This window comes from Mesoplodon mirus (assembly GCF_964341445.2).
Source record: "Mesoplodon mirus genome assembly, chromosome: 15".
Lineage (NCBI taxonomy): Eukaryota > Metazoa > Chordata > Mammalia > Artiodactyla > Ziphiidae > Mesoplodon > Mesoplodon mirus.
Genome location: NC_138991.1, coordinates 44,399,177 through 44,423,173, shown reverse-complemented (window position 1 = coordinate 44,423,173; position 23,997 = coordinate 44,399,177). Strand labels below are relative to the sequence as shown.

Here is a 23,997-nt window from a genome sequence, read left to right as displayed (position 1 = left end):
ACGGGATGTAAGTTAGTCCTCCTCGGAGGGGCTCCCCCAAGGCACCGACACAGGCCTCACCCCTTGCTGCCCCGCTCCCTGCCAGGATGCTCCCCTTCACCTGGATGCTGGCCCTTGAGGAAGTTTTGAGTGGAAAAGAAGCTCTCTAACCAGCGTTTATATAACAACAACATAAGCATTTTATTTTTTCATTAAGCTTCTTAGTTTCTTAGTATCACAATGGAATGATGAGAAAACAAGAACAACAAAAAAAAACCCCATGGGTCTGCAAATCTCTGACAAACAGCAGAGACTTCAAGGCAATTGAGGGGGAGGGAGGGAGAGGCTTGACAGAAGTGCCAAAGTAGTTCCAACATCATGCCTCTCCTTAGCCGGCTGAGCCGGGAGGGGTGGGGAGGTGGAATGGTGAGAAGGTGGCACTGTCACAGCTGTCCTTGGCATTTCTGCCTCGTGACTGATACACGCATGATCTGCACGGACCACCCCACAGGGTTTCCCGTTGCCTCCCTGGTACCTGGCCGCATGATCCCTGCCTGCTCCAAACCCCGGGACACCCCGGAGCCAGTTCTGCTGGGTGGGTGGCAGGAGAGGAGCGTGGAGGGGGGTGAGGGCAGGCGACGCCGCTCCGGGCGTGAGAAGCCGAGGAGTGGCCGACGCCCGTCCGGGAGACACCCATGGCAGCAGGCGGAGGTGGTGCAGGTGGCGGCGGCAGGAGTCCATGTCCCTTGGGCGGTGAGCAGGCCGCACCTAGAGCTTCACGGTGCCGGGGGGCAGGCTGTCATTGCAGAGTCTGTAGTAACGCAGGTCGTTGACCAGCCTGTGCACACTCTGGGTGAACGAGGGCAGGTCCTGGAAGGCAGGGGCACAGCTGCAGCCCAGCCCCACCCAACACCCAAAATCACCCCCACCCCACCAGCCCACTCCTGTCCCACAGGGCGTCCGGAGCTCTGAGAACATTTGACAAAACGCGAAACTTCACTCATTCTTGCCCCACGTGTCAGCAAAGGCACGGTGGGAGAAAAAGAACAACAGCTGATACTGCCCTAGTGCCCACCACGTGCCAGGCCCTGTCCCAAGCGATTCAGAGACAAGTTGTTTAATCCTCACTGCCAGCCTGCGGTGCAGGTTGTTAGTACCATCATTTGAAGGATGAAGAAAGCGAAGCGCAGACAGAGTAAGAAACCTGCCACGGGTTACACAGTCAGGAAGGGAGGGGATTCAGACTAGAGTCGCTCCCGAGCACGGATACGGCTCCCCTCCACCACGGCCGGCCGAGCCACATCTGCAGAGCCCTTCTCCACCCAGGGCTCCAGGCAGGCCCTGCCAATCAAGAGTCACAGTGGCCCATGTGTCTCATGACACCTAACCTGCTAGGCCACAGAATACAAACAGAGAAGGCCCCTCACAGCAGGAAGCCCAAATTCAACCGTGGACCACTACAGGACCACCCGAGGTCTGCTTCTTCATCTTTGGACTGGGATTACTGAAGGCTGGATTGCAGGTCCACAGGCAAAGTAACATCAACGGTGCCTGTCCACACCCCCTAGGCCACCTGGCTAACCTCTCCTCCTCTTCAAAGTTTAGCTCAAAGCCTGCCTCTTCCAAAAAGGCCACTTGGATACATCCTGTTTCCTGGCTCCAGCGGGCTAGGTCGGTGCCTCCGCTCCAAGCTCTCTGAGGCCCTTGGCTCACCCTGCCTGCGGACAGTGAGGGCAGGCTCTGGGGGCAGAACCCCCAGCTCCAGATCCCGCTTCCTGGCTCCACCAATCCCAAGTTCTGTAACTGCCAACCAACTGCTGCCCTTTCCGAGCCTGGGTTCCTCTGTGAAGTGGGGTTGAACAACAGGACCTACACTTCAGAAGGCTGCTGGAAGACTATAAAAAAGCCGAGGCAAATAAGGTGCTTGGCTCAGCGTGGTCCACAGAGGGCGCTGTTGCCCATCTTCCCAGCAGGACTCCTTAAAGGCAGGGAGGCATGAGCTCCTGGACACCTGGCACAGGGCTGGAGTAGAAGCCAGCTTCAAACACACAGTGGATGGATGAACGAATGAATGAAGGCGCTGATTCCTTTACTTATTTCATCCTCAAAACAAACCAAGGGATATTTTTAAAATCAGTGGCACCCAAGTGCCAAATTCGAATGTCTTGAATGGAACATGGCAGTATATTTCTGCATTTTTAATAAGCACCCCAGGTACTCTGATGCATACCTATCAATAGCTTTGAAAACCACTGCTTTAAATCAAGAAGTTGACTGAGAATGACATCATTAGAAACTGATCATTAAATATTAGGATTTGGCCTCCAGGATAAGGATGACAAAATACCCAACTGGCTGAAGTGAACTTAACGAAGCTCAGGAGAAAACAACATCAACGCCAGGGAGAGAAAGTTTCCAAGACAAGGGAAAACAGGAGCTGAGTCTAAGAAAGAACTACCCTGACACGTATCACAGACGAGACAAGCAAGGAAGACGAAGAGTTTGCTCCAGCAAGACCAACATGCAACCCTGGACGCTGAAGTGGAATGGGGACGGGCTGTTCTCGCACGGCGGTCAGGTCAACACCACCAAGAGGATGTGGGAGAAAGAGAAGGTGTCACTGCATCAAGTGTGAGTGGCTGAAAGACGAAAATTACTTATTCGATAGGAAAAGTTCCAGGAAGAGCCTCTTGGCGGGCGAGCAGCCAAGACTTAGCAGCTGAAACTGGAAGGAGGAGGACAGGTGAGGGCCCAGCAAGGAGGCCCCAGGACAGGAGAGGCTGGGCACCACGGGACCCGGACACACTAGCAACGATGGCTTCATGTGCATCCACAGACCTCACCACCCCAGTTCTCACTCAAGGGGCTGCCCAGGCGGAACAGCCCACCTGACCGTCTCTGGGTGGGCAGTGGGAGGCAAGAGCATGAGCGCTGTGAGGCTCCTCCCAGGGCCTGGCAGCAGGTCAGCCCCACTGAGCCTGGCATCTGGAAGAGCCCAGGGCCCCACTGCTAACCGCTGGTGCTTGGGCTCCCAAGCATCAATCTTCACAGCCTGTCTGCAAGTCCTGGCTGTACTGGCTCACGACCCAGAGGAAACAAGAGCTGGGCCCCAGTCAGAGGTGGGCTCGACAGGGTGCAAAGAAGCTGAGACAAATCAGGCAGACAGCTGGGGCCAGAACCGGGCCCAGTAGCTGAGACGAAGAATATACGTGCTGCAGAGGCCACCACTGGGGGACAGCGTGTGCCCCTCAATCCAGCCACGGCACCGAGTCATCCAGGAGCCCGCACAAGCTACAGTGGAGCCGCCGAGGGCACAAAGCACGCGTGAGGCAGCCTGCCCCCTCCTCTCAGAACAGGTGCCAGGCTTGAGAGCCCACGTCTGCCCTCCCTTTAGCCTGGCCTCTCTCTCCTCACCCGATCCATCTTGAAATTCCGCCCCAGCACATTTTTCTGGTTGGCATCCACACCGTCACAGCTAGTCAGGAACTCTGGGAGGAAGGCCGCGAAAAAGCCATCGAAGTCCACAGAGGCCATGTTGTAAATGGCGATGCCAATCTCCTCCTGCAGGAGGTCGTGGGACTTGTGAACCAGGACCTGGAGCAGCACGTTCACAAACTGAAAGAGCATGGTGGTCCGGAAGATCTTCTGCAGAAGGAAAAGAGCAGGGTGAGCCAAGGCCGGGCGGGCTCCCTGCCTACTCCCTGTCGTGCTCCACAGCCACTGACCTGAGGAGGATGGCCTCGGCCTGGGCCCACGACACCTCTGATGAAGAAACCTTCATCTGAGAGCTGGGGCACTTACCTTGTGGTACAGCTTCTGCTTGGTGTTGAGAGTCTCCAAGTAAAAGAGATTTTGTTTAAATAGGTGGATGTCAGGCTGGAGAAAGGACTGTCCAAAAGCCTAGGAAATAAGACCACCATTTTATAAGCAGCCTTTCAACACCCTCAGATCCAGCCCTTCTAGGGCACCTCCCTACGCCCAAAGAACTGACACTTGGCGGCGGTTCCCCACGCCGACGCAGGGCGGGGGCACCTACTGCCTCATCCTCCTGGCCTGTCTGGTCAGATCTGTGGAACGCTCCTGTGTTCTCCCCACTGGGCCTCACTTATTTGGTCTCATCTTGCACCTTTTGTAATAAACCTCCACACCTTCACAGGATCTGTCATTGAAGGAAGCAGCTAACACCTCTAGGCAAGTACCTCAGCCATCTTAGCAGATACCAGAGGCTGCCCTCCCCGCCTCAAGCCAACCACTCGCCCATAAGCCACCCTCTCCTTGGCATCCCAGGTCTTATAAACCACAAATCCTTGAAGGTTCCTTCACACCTGGCTGCCTCTGCCTTGGGGTTAAGCAATAGCAAATTTTTAAACTACTCTGCAGTTTCTGGGCTGTGGAAGTTTCCAGTTCACCCCCCACCCCAAACACAAAGAGCCCTGCTCCCACAGAAAGTGACTGAGGAGGAGTGGGGGAGGCCAATGAAATGTAAACCCAGTGGTGGGCAGGACATTCCCCAGAAAGAGCCAGTGATGGCCTCGTCATTCTGTCCTGGGCTGCTAAACTATGAGAAGGGGGTCTTATAACCCCTGCTGTAGTGATAAAATCTCCAAGATGCCCAATTGTTTTATTTAGTTTTTAAAGTCGGGTTTATTGAAGTGTAACACAGAGTGAAATGCACCCTCTTGAGATTCACCATTGTGTAATTCTGACCAACACACAGAGTCATCAAACCACCACAACGATCAGAACAGAACATTTCCTTCTCCCAAAAAGTTCCCTCATGCCCCCTTTGTGGTCAGTCCTCTCCCCTTACCCTTAGGCAACCACTGCTCACTCTCTATTCCCCTAGATTTGCCTTTTCCAGAACATGTGTCCTATGATGGAATGCAATCAGCAGTATATAGCCCTTTGGAGCCGGACTCTTGCACCTGGTGGAATGTATTGGGAGGTCACTGTGTTGTGCGAATGAGAACAGGTTCCTTTTTACTTGCTGAGGAGCAGGTGCCACAGTCTGTTTATCAAGCCACTGGCTGATGGATATTTGAATTGTTTCCAGCTTTTGGCAACTATGAAAAATGCTGCTATAACATCTGTGTACAGGTTGGGGGAATATATGTTTTCATTTATCTTAGGTAAAATATTTAGAGGTGGGATTGCTAGATCACATAGTAATTACATGTTTAACTTTATAAGAAACTGCCAAACTGTGAAGCTGTTTTCCAAAGTGGCTTTTACCAGCCCTGAGTGGAGGACCAGCCATCAAAAGAGTCTTGAAAGCAAGGACAGAGTTGAAGAGGGAGGTAGGAGGGGAAGGAGAGAAGGCACTTGAATACTCCAAATCCAGGCCCGTGATGGGGTGTCAGAGATGGAAGTTCATGAAAATAACTGCAAAGACCAGGGGTGCGACATCTGCTCTTCCACACAGGGAGAGCGCGTGAGCGTGTGTGTGTGCGCGCACGCTGGGAGGAAGCTGAATGGAAGAACGGTAGAATCCGCTGGTTTCCTCGTGACGAAAAGCTAGCACTGAAAAACCAAAAAATAAAAATAACTCTCTACTTCAGCCGAGGCTTAGAATAAAAAAGTTGTATGACTGAGTGCAGAACAAGGAGTGCGCCTGAAAGCGGTCCCTGAGCAGCCGGCCACCCTGGCACGGGAGGCCGCCCGCCTCCCACAGTGGTGTGTGCTCAGCCCCCAGAGCTCACTCTCTAGGGTTTAACAGTCGCACTTGATCAGAAAAGGAGACAATCACAGGGCAGTGCTTCTCCCAACATGGTACAAGCCAGAATTATCTCTCAAAAATGCAGATCAACTAACACACTGCTGCAGGTAAGGAGGGCCCCAGGTGGTCCTGACGTGGGCAGCCTCCTCACACGTGGGGCAACTCTGCTATAAGGCAGAGGGAACTGAGATGTATCCAGCATCCTGGGTGCCACGAACGCTGTGTACACTCTCATTTAACCCCACAACAAACCCACAAAATAGGCACTATTATCCCTACCTCACAGATGGAGAGACTGAGGCTCCAAGAAGTTAACTAACTTCATAGGTACTAAGAGGTAGAGCTGAGCTTCAGACTCAAGACCACGAGGCTTCAAAGTGCCACAGTGTGGCGCCTGCTGCAGTGGCCATGTTAGAGGCAGTGGGACCATATGCCACAGAAGCAAAGCAAGGGACAGTCGGCCAGTGGACCCAGGTGGTATCCAGAATGATGCCTGTCTGTTCCTCGATCACAAGGCAGCCTCACCAGCTCTGCCACATTACCTGCATGATGGCACTGAACTGAGGCTCATTCTCCATCTGCTCCTCAGCAATCCCCCTCTGGACACTGGCCAGGATGGTGGACTTGAAGAAGTACCTCCAGTTGTGATGGAGCGTCCGGAAAAGGAGCTCAAACAGCTCAGCCTTCACATCAGGGGAGGGGCGCTGTGGAGACACACACAGACCCTCAAACCTTCAGGGAGCCACTCACAGCCTGGGCCCAGAGCAGCAAAGAGGCCTGAGAGATGCCTCCTAACAGCCAGCAGTGTGTTGGTTTTCCACCCTCACTCTCGTCCTGTCAAGCCCCCTGTGGGCCAGCAGTTCAAACGAGGAGTTCTTCGGCAGGGACATGGCCACAGTTGAGACACAGAATGCCTGGGTCGGTGCCAAGGGGCCCTTTTTCTGATGGAAGCACTCAGCTTTTTAAGCTAAGAAAACAAGGCTACTAAATGGAAAACAATTAGGAATATGGATTTCCTGCTGAGCAAGCAGCTGATCTGATCTGTCACATCTTCTTGGTGGTGCTGTTCCTTTGCCAGTATGAAAAAAAAAAGCTGTCCCAGCTAACCTGTTGGTCTTATGCAATCTCTGAGGATAAAGACAAATAAGAAGGTTTAAAAGAGGTTCTGCCCTCTATAGAAAAGGAGTTTAAAGAGCACTTAGAAACCACCGACAGCAGCATTAGAGGGCCTCCAGGTGGAAGCAGCACCTCGGGGGAGGCACCGTGTGGCGCTAACTGCTCTCCCAGTCTGTCTCCTTTCTCAGTGGCAAGAGGAGAGGGTGAGGGAGGCAGGCTCAGCAATAATTTTCACATTTATCCAAAACTCTCCAAGTCACTGAAGAGCATGACAGGTCACATTATTCCACAGGTCTCAGCAGAATTAAAAATTATAAGGCCCAGATCTATTTAATTCAACTTTGATTAAAGTTAAATTAAGACCAGGGGGCACCAACTTCCACGGCAGGAATCCTCAGAGGGCGCAGGTGTGTTTAATGATGCAAATCAACTGGACTTACTTAAACCTTAGTTTGGGCAGGTAGGAAGGTTAGCCCTCATTTACGTAACTATTACAGAAAACTTACGTTAAATATGTATTTATTCTGACTTTTGTCATGCTGAGTGGCTGTTTTCTAGGAAGGACAAAGAGCTTTCTAATGATGAAAGCTTTGGACGGTTCTAAGAACTTGTTTTGTATCCTTGAGATCATGAAATTTCTTAATAGGAAAGTGTTATCAAGTGTTATTACTACAACGTTTGTTATGTTTGCTGGAGAAAACCACATATTCACCTAAAGTTCTAAATTGTTTGCCATGGGACACTGATCTTACTTATCAACCAACCTTGTGACAATTAACCTGTTATGCTTACACCAGATTAGCTCTAATTAACTCAACCAATATAAAACAACCATACCACGCTAATGGCACTCTTTCTCAGAAAAAAAAATATTTTATAAGAAAAATAAAATAACTAACAAATTAGCTTTAAAACACAACACATTTTCCTCAATATTTCATTCCCTCCCCCATCTCAGGCAGGAGGCAGCACAGGGGACCACCCCAGCCCCTCATACCTCGGCGATGATGGGATACACCTGCTCCATGCACAGGGAGATGATGCTGGGGAGGAAGGGCTTGAACACCTGGCCAGGCTCCTGGACCACCACCTGCAGGATCTTCAGGAACTTCTCAACCACCCGGCAGCCAGTACTGCCTTCGTGGAGGATGCTCTCGGCCAACTGTTCTCTGCAGACAGAGAAAGCACACAGTAGCCAAGAAAATGTTTCTCTGGGGAGCAGTATGAAAACCAACACTTGTGGCAAGTGAAGGAAAGGAGCAAAAAGTCCCACACTTTGTAGCCAGGTCGCACCACTTCACATGTGGAGTCTGAAAACCTTGGACACAGCGGGTCTGTGGTTACCTGGTAAACATATTGAGGAAGGTCTGTATGATCTGCTCAGTGAAAGGCACGCCCATCTGTACTCTAAGGCCTCGAAACAGAGTGAGGAAGAAACTCAGCATCTCATCAGTCACATCTACATAAAGGGACAAAGCAAATGATTAGAGACAGGTACACAGGGATAAACAGAAGCCCTTGGCTTGATGCACTTCCTTCTGCAGTCTGCACTATCCTTTCTCTCTAAGACTTCCTGCTGGAAGAAATTTCCCCAACACCATCACAGCCAATGACGGAAAGTGGGAAATGATTAAGGATGCGCTGAGAAAACAGCTCTGGTACAGAGAACTCTGCCTGATGGCTCACAATAGGAAAAGAAGGTCATCTCGAAGCCGCCCTCACTGCCCAGCACCCAGCGCCACGCAGAATTCTCACTGCAGGTGGGTTATTCTGTACTCGCTGATGCAACTACTGAACTGGGTCAGCCCCTGAGGGCTTCAGCCACTTCTCTATGACTGATAATCTGCAGTTGGGTCCAGGGTCAAGGGGCTGAAAGTGGACAGTGAGGGTGTACTCAGATTGCATGGCCCTGGGCTATTAAATAGATTAACTGCAGAATATACTGGTTACATTTAGTGTGGCTCCACTTCCAGATCTAAACAATCATCTTGTAGAGTACGTTATGGCTTGAACCGCACACACTCAGGGGCAATCGGTGAACATCTGCTGACTGAGAAGCCCTGGATATTTCTCTCATAAGACTGACAAGACCACTGTAAGTGGTCATGAGAGCCAGGCGAGTACATCCAGAGACCCAGAGAGAGCCTCTCTGAGTGACAGTGACAGTGTGCGGAGGTGAAGCATCTCAGCAGAATCCACTTTGCCGTGTAAGTAAGTAAGTGGAACTATCAGAAAAGTTCTCCATCCCGCTGCAACGCCCCTCTTACTCCCATCCATTCATGTTCCCAAGTGACTCAGCGACACACGACAGCACCACCTTCCGCCTTCACCATCTAGGCCGACCCCACCGACTGACTTGGCCTGCCCTGCAGAGCTAAGCAGTTACTCCGATCCTTGTCAGCACCACCCAGCAGTGAGGCCTGCGGCCAGCTCCTACCTGACTGATGGATAAAAGCTGGAAAGAGGGCCAGGGAGACCTGAACGGATTCCTGCAGGGACTGGTAGCAGATCTGTCGGGACTTGGTGGATTCCCCAGAGATATTCTCCACGATATCTTCTAAGACACTAAGTGTCTGGTGGATAATCACTTTGGCTGCAAACCAAGATTAAGTTGCCTGTTATGACTTGTCTAAGGATAAAGCAGGGTAAGAGGGAACACAGGGAAGGGGAAGAAACCTGCAAAGTTATTCAGAGGACAATCACACAGAAGTCTCTCTTGACTGAGTTATCAATCTCTCTCTGTATCTCTCTTTCTACATCCTTTTCTTCCTTTTTTTGTTCCCTTTTTACTGTCAGGACTCCAGTTGCCTGCCAGCCAGCCTGCTCAGTTTTTTGCCTCTATTCTGCCTCTATCCACCTGAAACATGTCCACAGAGAAGATGAAATGTCCCTCAGGTTAGGTGTCTTGGACTTAATCAAGACTGTAAGATGGTGATAGACCAGTGAGAATGTTAAGTGTCACAAGGTAATCACCACAGACAAGAATGGACACATGCAGATCAAACACCCTCCTTCAACTCCAGACATGGCTCTAGCCCGGTAATCCACACAAGCACCTGCCATGCACATCTACTGCTGCTGTGTTAAGGAATCAACTGCCTGATCAATTCTTGGTCTACTGGGCCTGAAAAAATATATATAATTATTATTATGTTGCATTATATTATATTGTAATATATATTGTATTATATGTTACTGACGATAAATACTTCTAACAATCCCCTGATGTAAGAGCTCACTGATGACTCCATATAGCACACAGGGGAAACAGAGGCAGTGGCTAGCAAACAGGCAGGATCTCAGAGGGCAGAGCAAGGGCCTGGATGTGAATTGCACGTGGTCAACACAGCTACACATGGGGGTGGGATCCTCATCGGTACACCAGGATTGGCCAATAGCCCCCACCTTTGCAGGGTTGCTGTGAGGATTAGAGACAAGGTTCAGAATGATTCTCGCAAAGCACCTGACATATCAGGAGATCCAGCACAAGGAAGTTGTCACCATTCCCCAGCACCTGTGGGGTTTTTCTTCCCACCGGCTGCCTCAAGAAGCCCCACAGGGCTCAGCCTGAGCTTGACAGACTCGACGCTGGTGTAGCTCCAGAGGAGGAACTGGAGCTGGGCTGAGAGCCAGCCTCCACCTGCTAGGGCTCTCTGGGTGGCCCTGACCCCCAGAGCCCACCAGCCTCTGTGAGGGCTGCAGCAGCTTCCAGGGAAGGGGACAGCAGAAAGAATCCAGGCTTTAGAGGGGCACTGGGCCAGGTTTGACTCCTGACTCTGCTTATTCTGAATCTCGGTTTCCTCATCTGAAAACATGGAGAGATGACACCGCCTCACTCATAGGACTGGGCATGAAAGAAGACAATGGCTCGCAACAGGCCTGGTCCACTCAAGGCTGGTCACAGGGATGCTAGAAACTGAGCTCCTGAAGAAGCCATTCACTCACAACACTACGAGCACACGGATGCTCACTGAGCCAGAAAACTGCACCTGGCAGACGCTTCCCCAAGAACACACAAGGCACAGGGAAGGCAAACAGAGTCAAGAGACCAAAATCTGACCTCTGATGTGAGCGTATTTAAACAAGAACCAAGATTTATTCACAAAAATGTGCAAGCGGAAAACTAAAAGCACAACTAAATATGCAATAATAGGAAAATGGATTAAATATGCAAAAATAGGAAATATGTAAATTGGTACTTCCACAGGATAGGATGTTATAAAACCATTAAAAACACTGCTTTCAAGAAGAAAGGCTAATTAATAATAACAAAAAGAAAGGTGGGGGGGGGCTTCCCTGGTGGCACAGTGGATAAGAATCCACCTGCCAATGCAGGGGACAGGGGTTCGAGCCCTGGTCCGGGAAGATCCCACATGCCACGGAGCAACTAAGCCCGTGCTCCACAACTACTGAGCCTGCACGCTACAGCCCGCGAGCCACAACTACTGAGCCCGCAAGCCACAACTACTGAAGCCCACGCACCTAGAGCCCATGCTCCACAACAAGAGAAGCCACTGCAATGAGAAGCCTGTGCACCACAATGAAGAATAGCCCCCGCTCGCCACAACTAAAGAAAGCCCGTACTCAGCAACCAAGACCCAACACAGCCAAAAATAAATAAATAAATAAACAAACTAATTAATTTAAAAAAAGAAGAAGAAGAAGAAGAAAGGGGCAATGTGGTGAAGAGCAACGGATCTGGAGCCAGTCAGACCTAAATCACACTCCTGACGCCACCACTTCCCCTGTGATCCAGAGCAACATACACCTGCCAGGCCTGGGGTGGGGGGTAGGGGGTGCGGGATACCTTTATTGTGGACAGATTGGCAGACACTCCCTGAAGCTGGTGATCACACTGAGCATCGCCAATAATGGGATAAACAGAAGCGATGCAGTGGAAGTACACGTCACTACCTGGGTGGTATTCCTGCCAAAAACTGCTGGAAACAACCAGACAGAATAAGATTATGGGACTTTCTACAAGAAAACAGGTCTGGACGCTTTAAAAATGTCAATGTCATAACAAACAAAAACTAGGAATATTTTTCTTTATTAAGAAACTAAAGAGATGTGACAATCAAATGTAACCCATGATCCTTGAAGGTATCCTTTTTTAGAAAGCAAAAAAGGACAGTTTGATAACAACTAGGGAAAATTTAAATGTGGTCTATATTATTAAACAACATTATTGTAACAATGTTCCACAGCTTGGTTGGCTGTGTTAATGGTGTTCTGGTTATATAAGAGAATATCTTGTTCTCAAAGATAAAGGTTAAGTACTCAGGGATAAAGTGTTGATGTCACCAACTTCCTTTAAATGGCTCAGTCAAAAAGAAAAAGTGTGTGTGAGGTTGGGGAGAACACAAATGTGGCAAAATATTAACAACTGGTGAATCCTGGTGAAAGATATCAGTTTCTCATTTACTTAATCTTTCTTTTTAAAAAAATTTTTATTGAAATATAGTTGATTTACAATGTTGTTTTAGTTGGAATGGGGGTTTAATTCTATTTTACTACCACGTATTTTCTTGGCTGCTTTGGGTCTTTGTTGCTGTATGTGGGCTTTTTCTCTAATTGTGGCAAGCGGGAGCTACTCTTTGTTACAATGCGTGAGCATCTCATTGTGGTGCCTTCTCTTGTTGCAGAGCACGGGCTCTAGGCGCGTGGGCTTCAGTAGTTGCAGCAAGCAAGCTGAGTAGTTGTGGCTCGCGGGGTCTAGAGAGCAGGCTCAGTAGTTGTGGCGCATGGGCTTAGTTGCTCTGCAGCATGTGGGATCTTCCCGGACCAGGGCTCGAACCCCTGTCCCCTGCACTGGCAGGCGGATTCTTAACCACTGCGCCACCAAGGAAGTCCCTCGTTTACTTAATCTTTTAACTGTTCTGTAGGTTTGGAAATTTTTCAAACTATAAAGTTGGGATAGGAAAAACTTTCCAGCCTTCATTTCACCACTTGTAGAACGAGGATAATAAGACATAGCTCAAAGGGCTATAGGGAAAGCTAGGTGAAATAACGTATATAAAGTTCCCAGCCCAGTGCCTGGGACAGAGTACACACTCAACAAATGTTAACTATGTTTTTCATTACGTTTACTGTGGAAATCATTATGCTATTCAGCAAATATTTCCTCACATGGTGGCAATCACACTTTCCACTTCCTCTGAAGTTAAGCCCTGGCCCTATAACCATTCACTGTCCAATGAAATGGGAGTGGAAATGACAAGCATCATTTCTAGGCAAGAGCTTTAAGAACCACTGCACAATTCGCCATGTTCCTTTCCCAACGTAAGCACGGACTACAACCGAGCCATCATCAGCCTGGGTCCCCGAGTGACTAGAATAAGAACAACCTCCCCAAACCCCTGACGCAAGCTGGACACATAGTAAGAGCAAGAAAATAGATGTTTTCCCTGCATTAAGCCCCTAAGCTTTGCGGGTTGTTTGGTACCACATAGCATAACCTAGCTTATGCTACCTGATGTAAGTACATGCAAGATAAAGTGAGAAAAGACCATTAAGCTTTATAAAACATGATTCCACAATAGCTGTATGGAACCCCTAGGCAGATTACTCGATCTTCACATACCTTAGTTTCCTCATGGATAAAATCAGGATAATTAACAGTACCTAACTCATAAACAGTACCTACTAGAATTAGATGAATTACTCAATGTAAAACACTTAGAACAAGGATCAGACAAAGACCAGACTTTGAAGGTTGATGTTGGCACAGCCAGAGATTTGATGAGGATGTAAGATCGCCAAGGCAAGAGCCTGGCACACAGGATGCCCTCACTAAGCCAGCCATTCTTATGCAGCTATATAACTATAAAATATTCTTACAAATAGAAAAGGGAAGACAATGAGGAATCAAACCTTAGCTAGACCAGGAGTCAGGACAGGTCTGCAGGGGGAGCTATTATGCCCCACCACGTATTATTGTCAGTTACTACAAATAGGAAGGTGTTGCCTACTTATCCTGCAGGAAGAAGAAAATTATTCTCCCACCTGAAAACAGTCCAGCAAATCACAGACTAACCAGTGAGAAGTCTTTATACTTTGGAGTCCCAGGTTCTTCCAGTGGACTCTGGTTATTACAGCCCCTAGCAACTCCCCCTTTTACCCTATAAAACCAAGTTCCCCTTCCTAGTTCTTTGGATTTGCCTATGGTCTGCCGTAGTCCTCATATCCTGAGAACTGCAATTCCTCTGGCTATTCCCGAATAAACTCACTTTTGCTGGTAAAATAATTGGCTATTACGGTATATTATTATTAAGGTTGTTAACAATAAGACGGTTAAAAAGGTTACTTTCTAAAATACTAAAAATAGTGAGATTTAAGAGTTTCTTTTTCCACCTGTATACCATTCTAGTATTTTTGTACAATTAGCATATGTTAATATTTCTAATTATAAAAGTAATGCTTTTTTTAAAGAATGTTGAGTACACATGACTAACATTTCACAAAGCATTTTTGCTGACATCAGCAATGTTCTATTATTTTCTTTCTGTGAAAATAGACTGTATTTTCAAAATATTTAATATTTGTTATTTCAGGAAGATTTTTCAGAGAAAGCTGATGCCTTCTACTTGAACTACTGAGTTCTCTTGATTCTTTTTTTTCCTCCTCCTTTAATATAAACAATCAAACTTGAAGATACCAAGCTCTTTCAAAGCCTCTTAAATATATTTGGAGAAAGGTTAGAAACGGTTTCAAAAGATAGTTTCATGTTTCCCAGTGTGTAGAAGTGAACTGCTTTGATTGCTTATACAAGTATCTGAAATGGATCAAGAATCACTGTAGGATGTTTACCCACGGAAGGCATCATCAAATAATGCCTTTAAATGGATGTTTTCCTTATTTTGGACATTTTAAATAAGAGACAGGGCAATCTGCATTCAGGAAATAGGTTCATCTGATGTGTTCACTGAATTCCACAGGTGAGCAGGATTCTACCCCCGAGTCCGACTCTGCTGCCTAGCAGCTGCGTGACTGTGGACAGATGAATTCACCCGTGAGCCCCAGATGCAAATCCCATCTGCCACAAAGGAAGAATGATGCCTGCCCTACCTATCTCCCCAGGCTGTCCCTGCCTAGGGGCCACTTACTGTCATCCAGGGGCATCTTCCTCTGTGGGGCGACAGCATTGGGTTTCAGGCTGTGATAATCCCGGGAGAGCGCAGAGATGAGGCTGGCATGGTTGATGGAGCGCACAGGCCACTGCTGCTCATTCTCTGGGAGGTTTGGCCATGGAAGCAGCAGGATATTAGAGAGGGCTCGGCACACCAACACCTGTGCCTGGAAGAGAACCCAAGGCGTCCATCAGAAGTTTACGAGCAACATGGGCAGCAGAGGGGCTGTGCCTGACGTAACCTTCAGTACCTACCGCACACAGCGAGCTCAGGCCTCAGGCTCCTTTCTTAAAACCTGGGCCTGGGACTTTGGTCCAACTCAGATAATCCAGGGAGAAAAGAGAAACTGAGGCAAAAACACAAAATCTGGGTCTAGCACATCTCAGGGCCAGCCTCAACAATCACTCTTAGTGCTGGCACTTCCCCTCTAATTCAGTACTTGAAGCCTTACAGAGGGAGAAGTCACAGACACTGAATCCAACCTGTCCCTCAGCTGCCGCCTTCTGACACCCTCCGAGAAGCTACTCAGAACAGTGCTGGTAAGAGTCTCTTACAGTCAATGTGCCCTTGGCGTCAAGTCAGAAGCAATACATTCACATCCCAGGTGCTTTTAAGTAACTGCTTTGACTCCCCTATGACCCCACCCCCGTTCTGTTGTTTTTAAACTTCTAGCCTGAGCCTCCCGGAAGATTTTAGGAGAATATACTTGTCTGGAGTGTCTCAACCCTAAGAAAACAGACATTTAACAACAAAAGCAGACTGTTTTAAACCAGAAAGAATGCAAAGAGGACTCTCCCAACACCAGCCAAATTGCCAGCTCTTAAAGCAGCACAATCTCCATGCCTCTTGGGAGGAACATTTTATGTGTGAATCAGCACACTGCCTGTGTTAGGAAGGTCCTGACAGAGAGCACTGAGGCTGCATCGGTGCCACGCATATAAGAAATCCACCTGTGTTGGCACAGCCTGTAAGCTCTAAGTGCAAAAAGAAAGGCTAGACTTCTTCCTCAGCTTCCCTGAGCCTGAGCCACATGGCTCTGGGGACCCCAGGGTAGCCCTGAGGCCTCACCTTATCAACCAGCCGCTGGGCAGAGGCATCGGTGATTCTGTTGAATACTTTCTGTACTGCGGGGATGCTGATCAGAAAGACGGGTCGCACAGTGGTGGCCAGTGAGACCAGTAAATGGCATGCAGATAGCAGCAATTTGTCTTGGACCTGGAGAGGGAAGAGGACATGACACGTCAGCTCACAACATCTCCTGTGAGACTGGTTATCAGAAGAACTTGGTGAGGCAGCCACAAGCTAAATATGGTTCTTGGATGCCAAAGTATACCACCTAGGCTCTGGCTCAAAGAACTTTTCCTATAATGATGCCCAGCAACAAGGCATCCTCTTCCTTGCCACATCCATAGCTCCTGCCCTCAAGCCAGAACCACCCCCCAACACCCCCTGCCCAGTTCCTCCCATTCTCAGTCACCAGCATCTTTGAGCTCAGTCACTTCTCAGCTCAAGAATCTACAGTGGCTCCCATCAGCTCTTAAATCACATGGCAAACTCCTTGGCATATCATTCAAACAGCTGGGGATTGTTCATCTCACTCTTCTTGCTCCAAACAAGCCAAGATCTCTCCACGCAACCCCCCCACTTTCTGCACTCCATCAATCGCACCAGGCTCGCCTACTTCCTTCACCTCAACATGCCAATCAAAACCTTGGTTCACATACCATTCTATCCCTTTCAAATTAGCAAAAGAGAAGACTCTTTGAAAACAGGACCCAATGCTAGTAAGACTGTGGTGAAAACACACACCAAAGAGTCAGTGGCACGTAGAATAATTTAGGGAAAAAAATTACATAACTTCCTAGAACCACAAAATATCCCTAACTTTTAACCCTATAATCCCACTTATTCTAAGAAAACTACCTAAAAGGACAAAGCTACATTCATGAGTACACACATTTCAGAGTTATTCATTACAGAGTGACTTTTTATCAAGCGGAGGCAACGTAAAATACCAGCAATGGGTAGGTAAGTTTTGAAACAACCCCTCACAGGATATCATAACTCATTTACAATTACAAACACAACAAAAATTTACAGAAAACAATACATTGTTCTGTTAATAGTGGTACAGGATGCCATGTATGATTAAAACTACCCCACCCCCCAAAAAAAGAAAGAAAAGAAAAAAAGTATATGCTTTAGAAATATAAATTGGTGGTCTTCTTGGAGGATGACTTAGAATCTATCAAATTTTACATGGATATAACCTTCAACCAAGCAATTACACTTCCAGGAATCTACCCTACAAGGATGTACACACAAGGATCTAATTTCCATCAACAGAAAAATCATTATACACCCCTACTACAGAATAGCATTGGTCAATTTGAAAAACTGAACTTGATCGACACGTGTAAAGGGCTCCGAGGCATACTGTTAAGCAAAAGAAGATATCTGAAGATATCTCTCCAACTATCTACAAACTTTTACGTATGCAGTATGTGAAAACAGGAAAAAGTCTGAAGGATATACAACGAACTGTTGACAGTGCTTCCCTTGGAAAGGAAAATGTTTTGAAGGTAGGGATTAAAGAGTACCATAATTTTTTAGTCTGTATATTTGAACAGTATTTTACTTTTTGACAATGAGCATGTATTCATGTGGGACTTAGAGAACTGAAAAAGTAGTTATATTTGAATTTATATGGACTACAACTAAAAAGGAAATGAAATGACACATAGTTCTATCACAGCAGTAAGAATTGGGTCTAATGCTTTGTGGTATTTTAATGTTATAATAAACGGGTATATGAACAGAAGGACAGACGTGGAGTTAAAGAAAAGGTGCAGCCTTTGCTGTTTCAAGACCTTGGTGCTGATCAGGGGTGTGACTGCATCCATGGTGGTGGAAATGAGCGTAACAAACTGCTGCGTATTCTGCCGATGAGCCTCACTGCAGTACTGTGCTAGCCAGTGAGAGTAAGCCTGCAGAGCAGCCAGGGACTGAGCGTGCCTGCGAAAGGAGAGAAGACGTGATTTTAAAGGTTATGGTCAAAATATATTATCACTAAACTTGTTTCCACAGGAGGGAAGAATTTCATCCATCACATTTACTATTCTAGGACACGCGTGAAAGTGTGGAAACCATTTACTTGCTCACGTAGTACCGAAAAGTTAAAACCCATTGTCTAAATATTGCCACCATTGCCTGGAACACAGAAGGCAGTTAGTAAATGTCTATCAGATCTCATTCAATCTTTCTGTGACACATGTGAGCTCAGCCGACAGAATGGTAAATAATAAAAACAGAATCAAAGAACTTAAGTGATAATGTGTTGACTTGGGAACTAGTAAAAATTTTATATCCATAGCTACAGATCAGGATGTAGAAAACTACCAGGAATTATAGCTTTATAAATAAGCTTTGATATGAGCCTCTCAAGTTTAAGCTTCCATCATACCATACATGGTATCTGGCTAGAGGCTTGAAGTAGCAAAGACTATGTTTGGTTTCTGCCAGTTTTGTACTGTACCATTCACACAACAAAATACACATCATAAAAGCTCACAATTCATCAGATAATAATCAATCTTTTTACAAGTGCGGCAGTTGTCTCAGAGCTTACAAAACACCAGACCTTCTAATAAACCTAAATGGGTTATTTCTCCCTTTTCTGAAAAAATTAGTAAGTAATCTTGGGGTGACACTTTAAGACTAAATAAATAGACCATTCCCCAACAAACACCCATTGAGGAACCCTGCCTAAATCATTCTTACACTGGTGGCTGCAAACTAGTGGTTTTTCTAATTCTTTCTTTTTCTGTTCATTAGCTGTATTCTTCTGTAAAAAACAGCTTTCCCTCCCTGATCTTTTTCTTTCTTTTAAATCATATGGATGCTTTATATTCAATATGTTATAACTCATTATCATCCTCATTCTTTCTTGATGATCACACTGTCAAGTGTGACCAGGAAAAACCCTTTCAAGCTATAGCCCCTATGTCCTTTTCATATGTTCCCAACCTTCCTTACTGACTCAACAAGATTCTCCAGGGTCAACCTGCCCCAGACTTGGAGCATTTCTCCAAGGAACTCTGCTTCCTTTTGATGGAGAATGTATTTTAGAAACCAAGAGCCTGAGTACTAGAGGTAGCATTGCTACTGGGGTGTCACTGCTTCTAGGACCTTTCAGTGGATGTAGCTAGGTTATAGGCAGACACTATTTAAAAATCAAACTCAGTATCAACAATCCCAGGGCAAAATGGCCTCAAGTGCCTCTAGATATGATGCAAGAAGGACATGTCATCTCCTATGCAGTATTCTTGCTAAAATGTTTAACCTCAATCGAATACAGAGAAAAACTAGACAAATCCAGATTAAGATTTTCTTTAAAAAAAAAAAAAAAATTAGGATCTGGATCTCCAGAAAGTCAGTCTCTCTCTCCACCCCACCCCTCCCAAACACGCACAATTTGGGGAACTGGTCTAGGTTACAGGAGACACACATAACGTGCGATTCATTAGTTAGAACTCAGATCCAAAAAAAAGTATGTCTATAGATATATATGTAAAAAGGACATTCTTGGGACAATTAGGGAAATTTGAATACGGAATATATATACATATACACTTAAAAATAGGAGATGACATTACTGTATCTATGAAAGTTTTTGAGTGTTGATAATGGTATTATGGTTACATAGGAGAATGTTCCTAGGAGATACATGCTGAAGGATATACATGTGAAGTGATGTGTTGTCTGAAATTTATTTTCAAACAGTTCACACACAAAAAATGTATGTGTGTGCACTTGTGTATACAGAGAGAAGCACAAGAAAAAGAAAACAGCAGGGCTTCCCTGATGGCACAGTGGTTAAGAATCCACCTGCCAATGCAGGGGACACGGGTTCAAGCCCTGGTCCGGGAAGATTCCACATGCCGCAGAGCAACTAAGCCCGTGCGCCACAGCTACTGAGCCTGTGCTTTAGAGCCCGCGTGCCACAGCTACTGAGCCGATGCACCTCGAGATCGTGCTCCACAACAAGAGAAGCCACCACAATGAGAAACCCGGCAGTGCAACGAAGAGTAGCTCGCCACAACTAGAGAAAGCCTGCATGCAGCAATGAAGACCCAACGCCAACGCAGCCAAAAATAAATAAATTAATTAAATTAATTTATTTTTTTAAAAAAACAGTAAATGTGGCAAAATATTTATCATTGATGAATCTAGCTTGAGAGTATAGTATATGGGTGTTCATTCTATTTTCCCCTTTTCTATAGATTTGAACTTTTTCAAAATAAGTTAGGTAAGAGAAGGTACTAGGTACCTTAAAGTAAGAAAATATAAATATTGGGAATTTGATATTCATAGTGACAAAGCAGTTATTTTGTATTTTATCTTTAGAATCCATTGATCAAAAAGTAAGTACCAAAAGTAAGGAGGAAGACATCAAAGTGCGTCTTGGGGTGGGGCGGGGGGGCAGGTTCCTAAGAATTTCAATCAATCTATCAAACTTACAGAGCTCCTTAAGGCTGAAAGGAGGAGCTCTAAAACTTCCTAAAATTGTGTTCAAGGCGTTGTGTTAATGAGCAAATTAGCAACTTTCTTGGGAGAAGCTTTCTCTAAATTCTCAAAAAGGAAAGCAATATTTAAAAAAAAGATTTTTTTTAACTACCACAGTAAATAAGACTCTCTATTATTTATCTAATTTGAAGCTCAAGAATGCTCTAGAACAGGGGTCAGAGACTTTTTCTGCAAAAACCAGAGTATAAATATTTCAGGTTTTATAGGCCATCCACTCTTGTTCAGAATTATTCAACTCTGCCACTGTAGTGCAAAAGCAGCTCATAGATAATACATAAATGAATGGGCATGGCTGTGTTCCAATAAAACTATTTACATAAGCTGGCAGTGGGCTGGATCTGGCACAGGCCATAGCTTGCCAACTCCTGCTCTAGTCTAGAGCAAGCCTTCTGGGCAGTGTGATCTCAGGGATATGGCCCCATCTCCAGTCCCCATTCCTCTATCCCTTCCATATGTCACTTTCCTAATGGCTTTTCACTGTCTGTAAAGTTTCTCAAAGTGTGGTCCCTGGATGCCCCACTTTCAAAATCACTTGAGGTTCTTGTTTAGTATGTAAATACCCGAGGCTTATGCCATCCTGCTACAATCAGAATCTCTGAGGGAATATGCTTCCCAAGCAATTCTCCTGTACCCTGCAGTTTCAGTCACTGGTCTACAGGGTAAGAGTCATGGCATTCAAGGTGAAACACTTAGCCCTAACATGCCTATCCAGCCCCGCCTCCTGCCACACCAACTGCTCACCACGTCCCTAACTGTGTGACTCTGGAACACTTCTGTGGCTTGGCTTGTGCTGTTCTTTCCTCCTGAAATGCCTACTCCATATACCTTCTGCTGCCAGCTCTCATCTGCCCCATGAATTCCATTTACTCCAACCACCCCGGCCCCGAGATATCATCAAACAATCTTTCTCTTTCTAGGTTTGGAGGTGGGAGTTTTTCATCTTTTCATGGCAGCCACTACAGTCCCTTTTTATCTGTAAAATCATTTGGGGCCAGATAACAAAGTCTTTCTGAGAATACACGAACATCTAACTATACTTACACATCAATGAGATCAGGCTTCAATACAGATGGCACGGCAGTCTCAATGTTGTACAATTTTATCTGAGATCCATACAAAGTGACTTTGACCAGCCTGTTGGCAAAGAGGAATATAAGAAAAAAATTCAGCTTATGGACTAAAATAGACAAAATGGACTAGGTACCAAGGTCTCGAGGACAGATTTTTTTCAATCAAAAAGAATCCAGACCAGGTCTCCAATTTTATCCCAAAGACATAATCTGAGATGTGCATAAAGATTTATATACTAAGATACCAACTGAAGCATTACTTACATTGAAAACAATATAAATATCCAACACAGAGAACATAATATAATGTAACAATATACACAATAAAAATGATTAGGATGGAAATTTTTATGCTATGTGTATTTTACCACAATAAAAAAAATTAGAAAAAAAGTGAATGTTTCAGGCAGATAGGTATATGATAAAGAAAATACAGCAAAATGTTCACTGTAGAATCTATGGGTATTTCCTACACAATTCTTTAACTTTCTGAAGAGTTGAAACGGGGTGAGGGGGAGGGAGGCCACAAAAGTTTCTAAAGTAGATTAAGGTATTTTTAACTTCAAGCACAATTCTTTGAGAAGCAAGTTACTGAGCCCACTGGTTGCCCAAGGGCTCACTATATATCAGTACAAACGAACATTAAATACAATAACTAATAGCCAGCTCTAGTGGGAAATGGGAAATGCGTCTTTCATTAGAGACAGACATTCCTTTCTGAGTAAACATAAACAAACAAACCAAAAAAACTAGAGACCTGGCTAGGTTCTCTCTGTGCTTACTCTGTAAGGAAACCTAGGAGCAGGTCTGAGGGGGATGCCAGGGAAGACGGTGCATGTTTCTCTCCCCCAATCCAACAGTGAGGAGGGTCTCAAACTTCACTGAGCATAAGAATCAACTGGGGAACTAATTACAAATGCAGCTCGCTGGTGCTGCCCCACAGACTGACTCTGTAGCATTGAGGGGGGTCTGGAAATGTGCATGTTTGAATAGCAGCCAGGGGACTCTGATACATGTGGACCACACTCTGAAAAATGCTCCTCTCTGATGGTGGGGAGAAAGCAGGACTTTGTTACAAAACTACAAGCTTGAGCCACAAGTTATTCAGGGTTGGGGAGCAGTCAGAAAGACGAATTTCCAGTCAGTCAAGGAAATAAGGGTAAAAGAGCCAAGCGTTCTCAATCTGAAGTCCTAGGAAGCGGGATGTGGTGGTGGCAATAACTAGGCATCAAGTCAGTCACCATCAATAAGTAAGACGCCAATGCGCAGCCAGTATTTAATTCTTTAAGCTGCCCCACATTTTTCACATTCATACAATAAGTGTACAGTTCAGTGGTATTAAATATATTCACAACGTGCTACCACCCCCACCATCCATCTCCATTACACTTTCATCTTGTAAAACTGCACCTCAGTACCCATTAAATAATAACTCTCCATACCCCTCCCACCCCGGCAACCAGCCTTCTACTTTCTGTCACTATGATTTTGACTACTCTTAAGTACCTCATGTAAGTGAAATCATACCGCATGTGACTTTACATTCTGTTTCTTCATTCAACAGCATTCTTTAATGTTGTTCTACACTAAAAATGAACATCTTTTAATATTTCTATGTTTAGCAATCTTAATCTTAGGTTTGTTTTATGTAACCTGTAAGTGAAAACACTGCTAATCACAGTGGCTATTAAGATCACATAGCCATAACAAGGAGGCTTCTCTCACACTTTATTCTAAATGAAGACAAAACAGCAAAGTATCTTTACGTACTGAGCCTGAAAACCTAAGCAGTGCAGAAAGATGTATATATAAGGACCTATAAAATAGCAATCCAGGATCTCTGAACAGTCATCTCACTATGAAGTTGAAATGACTGATGGATATAATATATTGCTTAAGTTTAAATTAAATATGGGTTTTAGACGAAGGACATGTTCTATTCCTACTAACGATCAGCGGAAACAGGCCTAGTGCAGGAAAAAGAGGGAAAAGAACTTGAAGTAGAAGCTCTGTGGTTTGGAAAGAGCACAATATTTGGACTCAGGAAACTGGTTAAAGTACCTGTGCTCCCACTCATGAACTGTGTGACCTGAGGTAAGGCACTCACCCTCTCTGGGCCAGAATTTACTCAGATAAAATGACAATACCTGTCCCTCAAAGTATAGAATGAAAGAAAATGTACAAAATTACTTTTGAAAATTTCCTACTACTGTATGCTGGTTTTATTATTAATATTAATCTGGCTTTTCAAGATTTATTTAAAATTCTTAGTTATTGCTGCTTTTAGGCTAAGGGTAACAGTTAAAGAAAAATCTGGCATGCAAGTAATTAGGCCTGAGCCCCAGCTACCCCTCATGTGTTCCCAACGATACAGCTACTGGGTAAATGAAAGCACCAGGTG

General features: G+C 45.7%; 1 protein-coding gene across 2 annotated transcripts in view; it reads right to left on the bottom strand.

The window, feature by feature from the left end:
• Positions 1–155: 155 nt before the first annotated feature.
• The window catches only part of XPO6 (exportin 6), a 108,887-nt gene continuing 85,045 nt past the window's right edge, over positions 156–23,997 (bottom strand). For both annotated transcript variants that reach the window (XM_082600494.1, XM_082600493.1), the window contains exons 14-24: positions 21,568–21,660; positions 17,811–17,955; positions 16,009–16,155; positions 14,917–15,106; positions 9,249–9,404; positions 8,156–8,270; positions 7,809–7,980; positions 6,238–6,399; positions 3,781–3,879; positions 3,394–3,624; positions 156–849 (exon numbers count right to left, since the gene is read on the bottom strand). In XM_082600494.1, the coding sequence (XP_082456620.1) occupies positions 748–849; positions 3,394–3,624; positions 3,781–3,879; positions 6,238–6,399; positions 7,809–7,980; positions 8,156–8,270; positions 9,249–9,404; positions 14,917–15,106; positions 16,009–16,155; positions 17,811–17,955; positions 21,568–21,660 (1,612 nt within the window). In that variant the 3' untranslated portion in view covers positions 156–747. The remainder of the gene's footprint in view (positions 850–3,393; positions 3,625–3,780; positions 3,880–6,237; positions 6,400–7,808; positions 7,981–8,155; positions 8,271–9,248; positions 9,405–14,916; positions 15,107–16,008; positions 16,156–17,810; positions 17,956–21,567; positions 21,661–23,997) is intronic.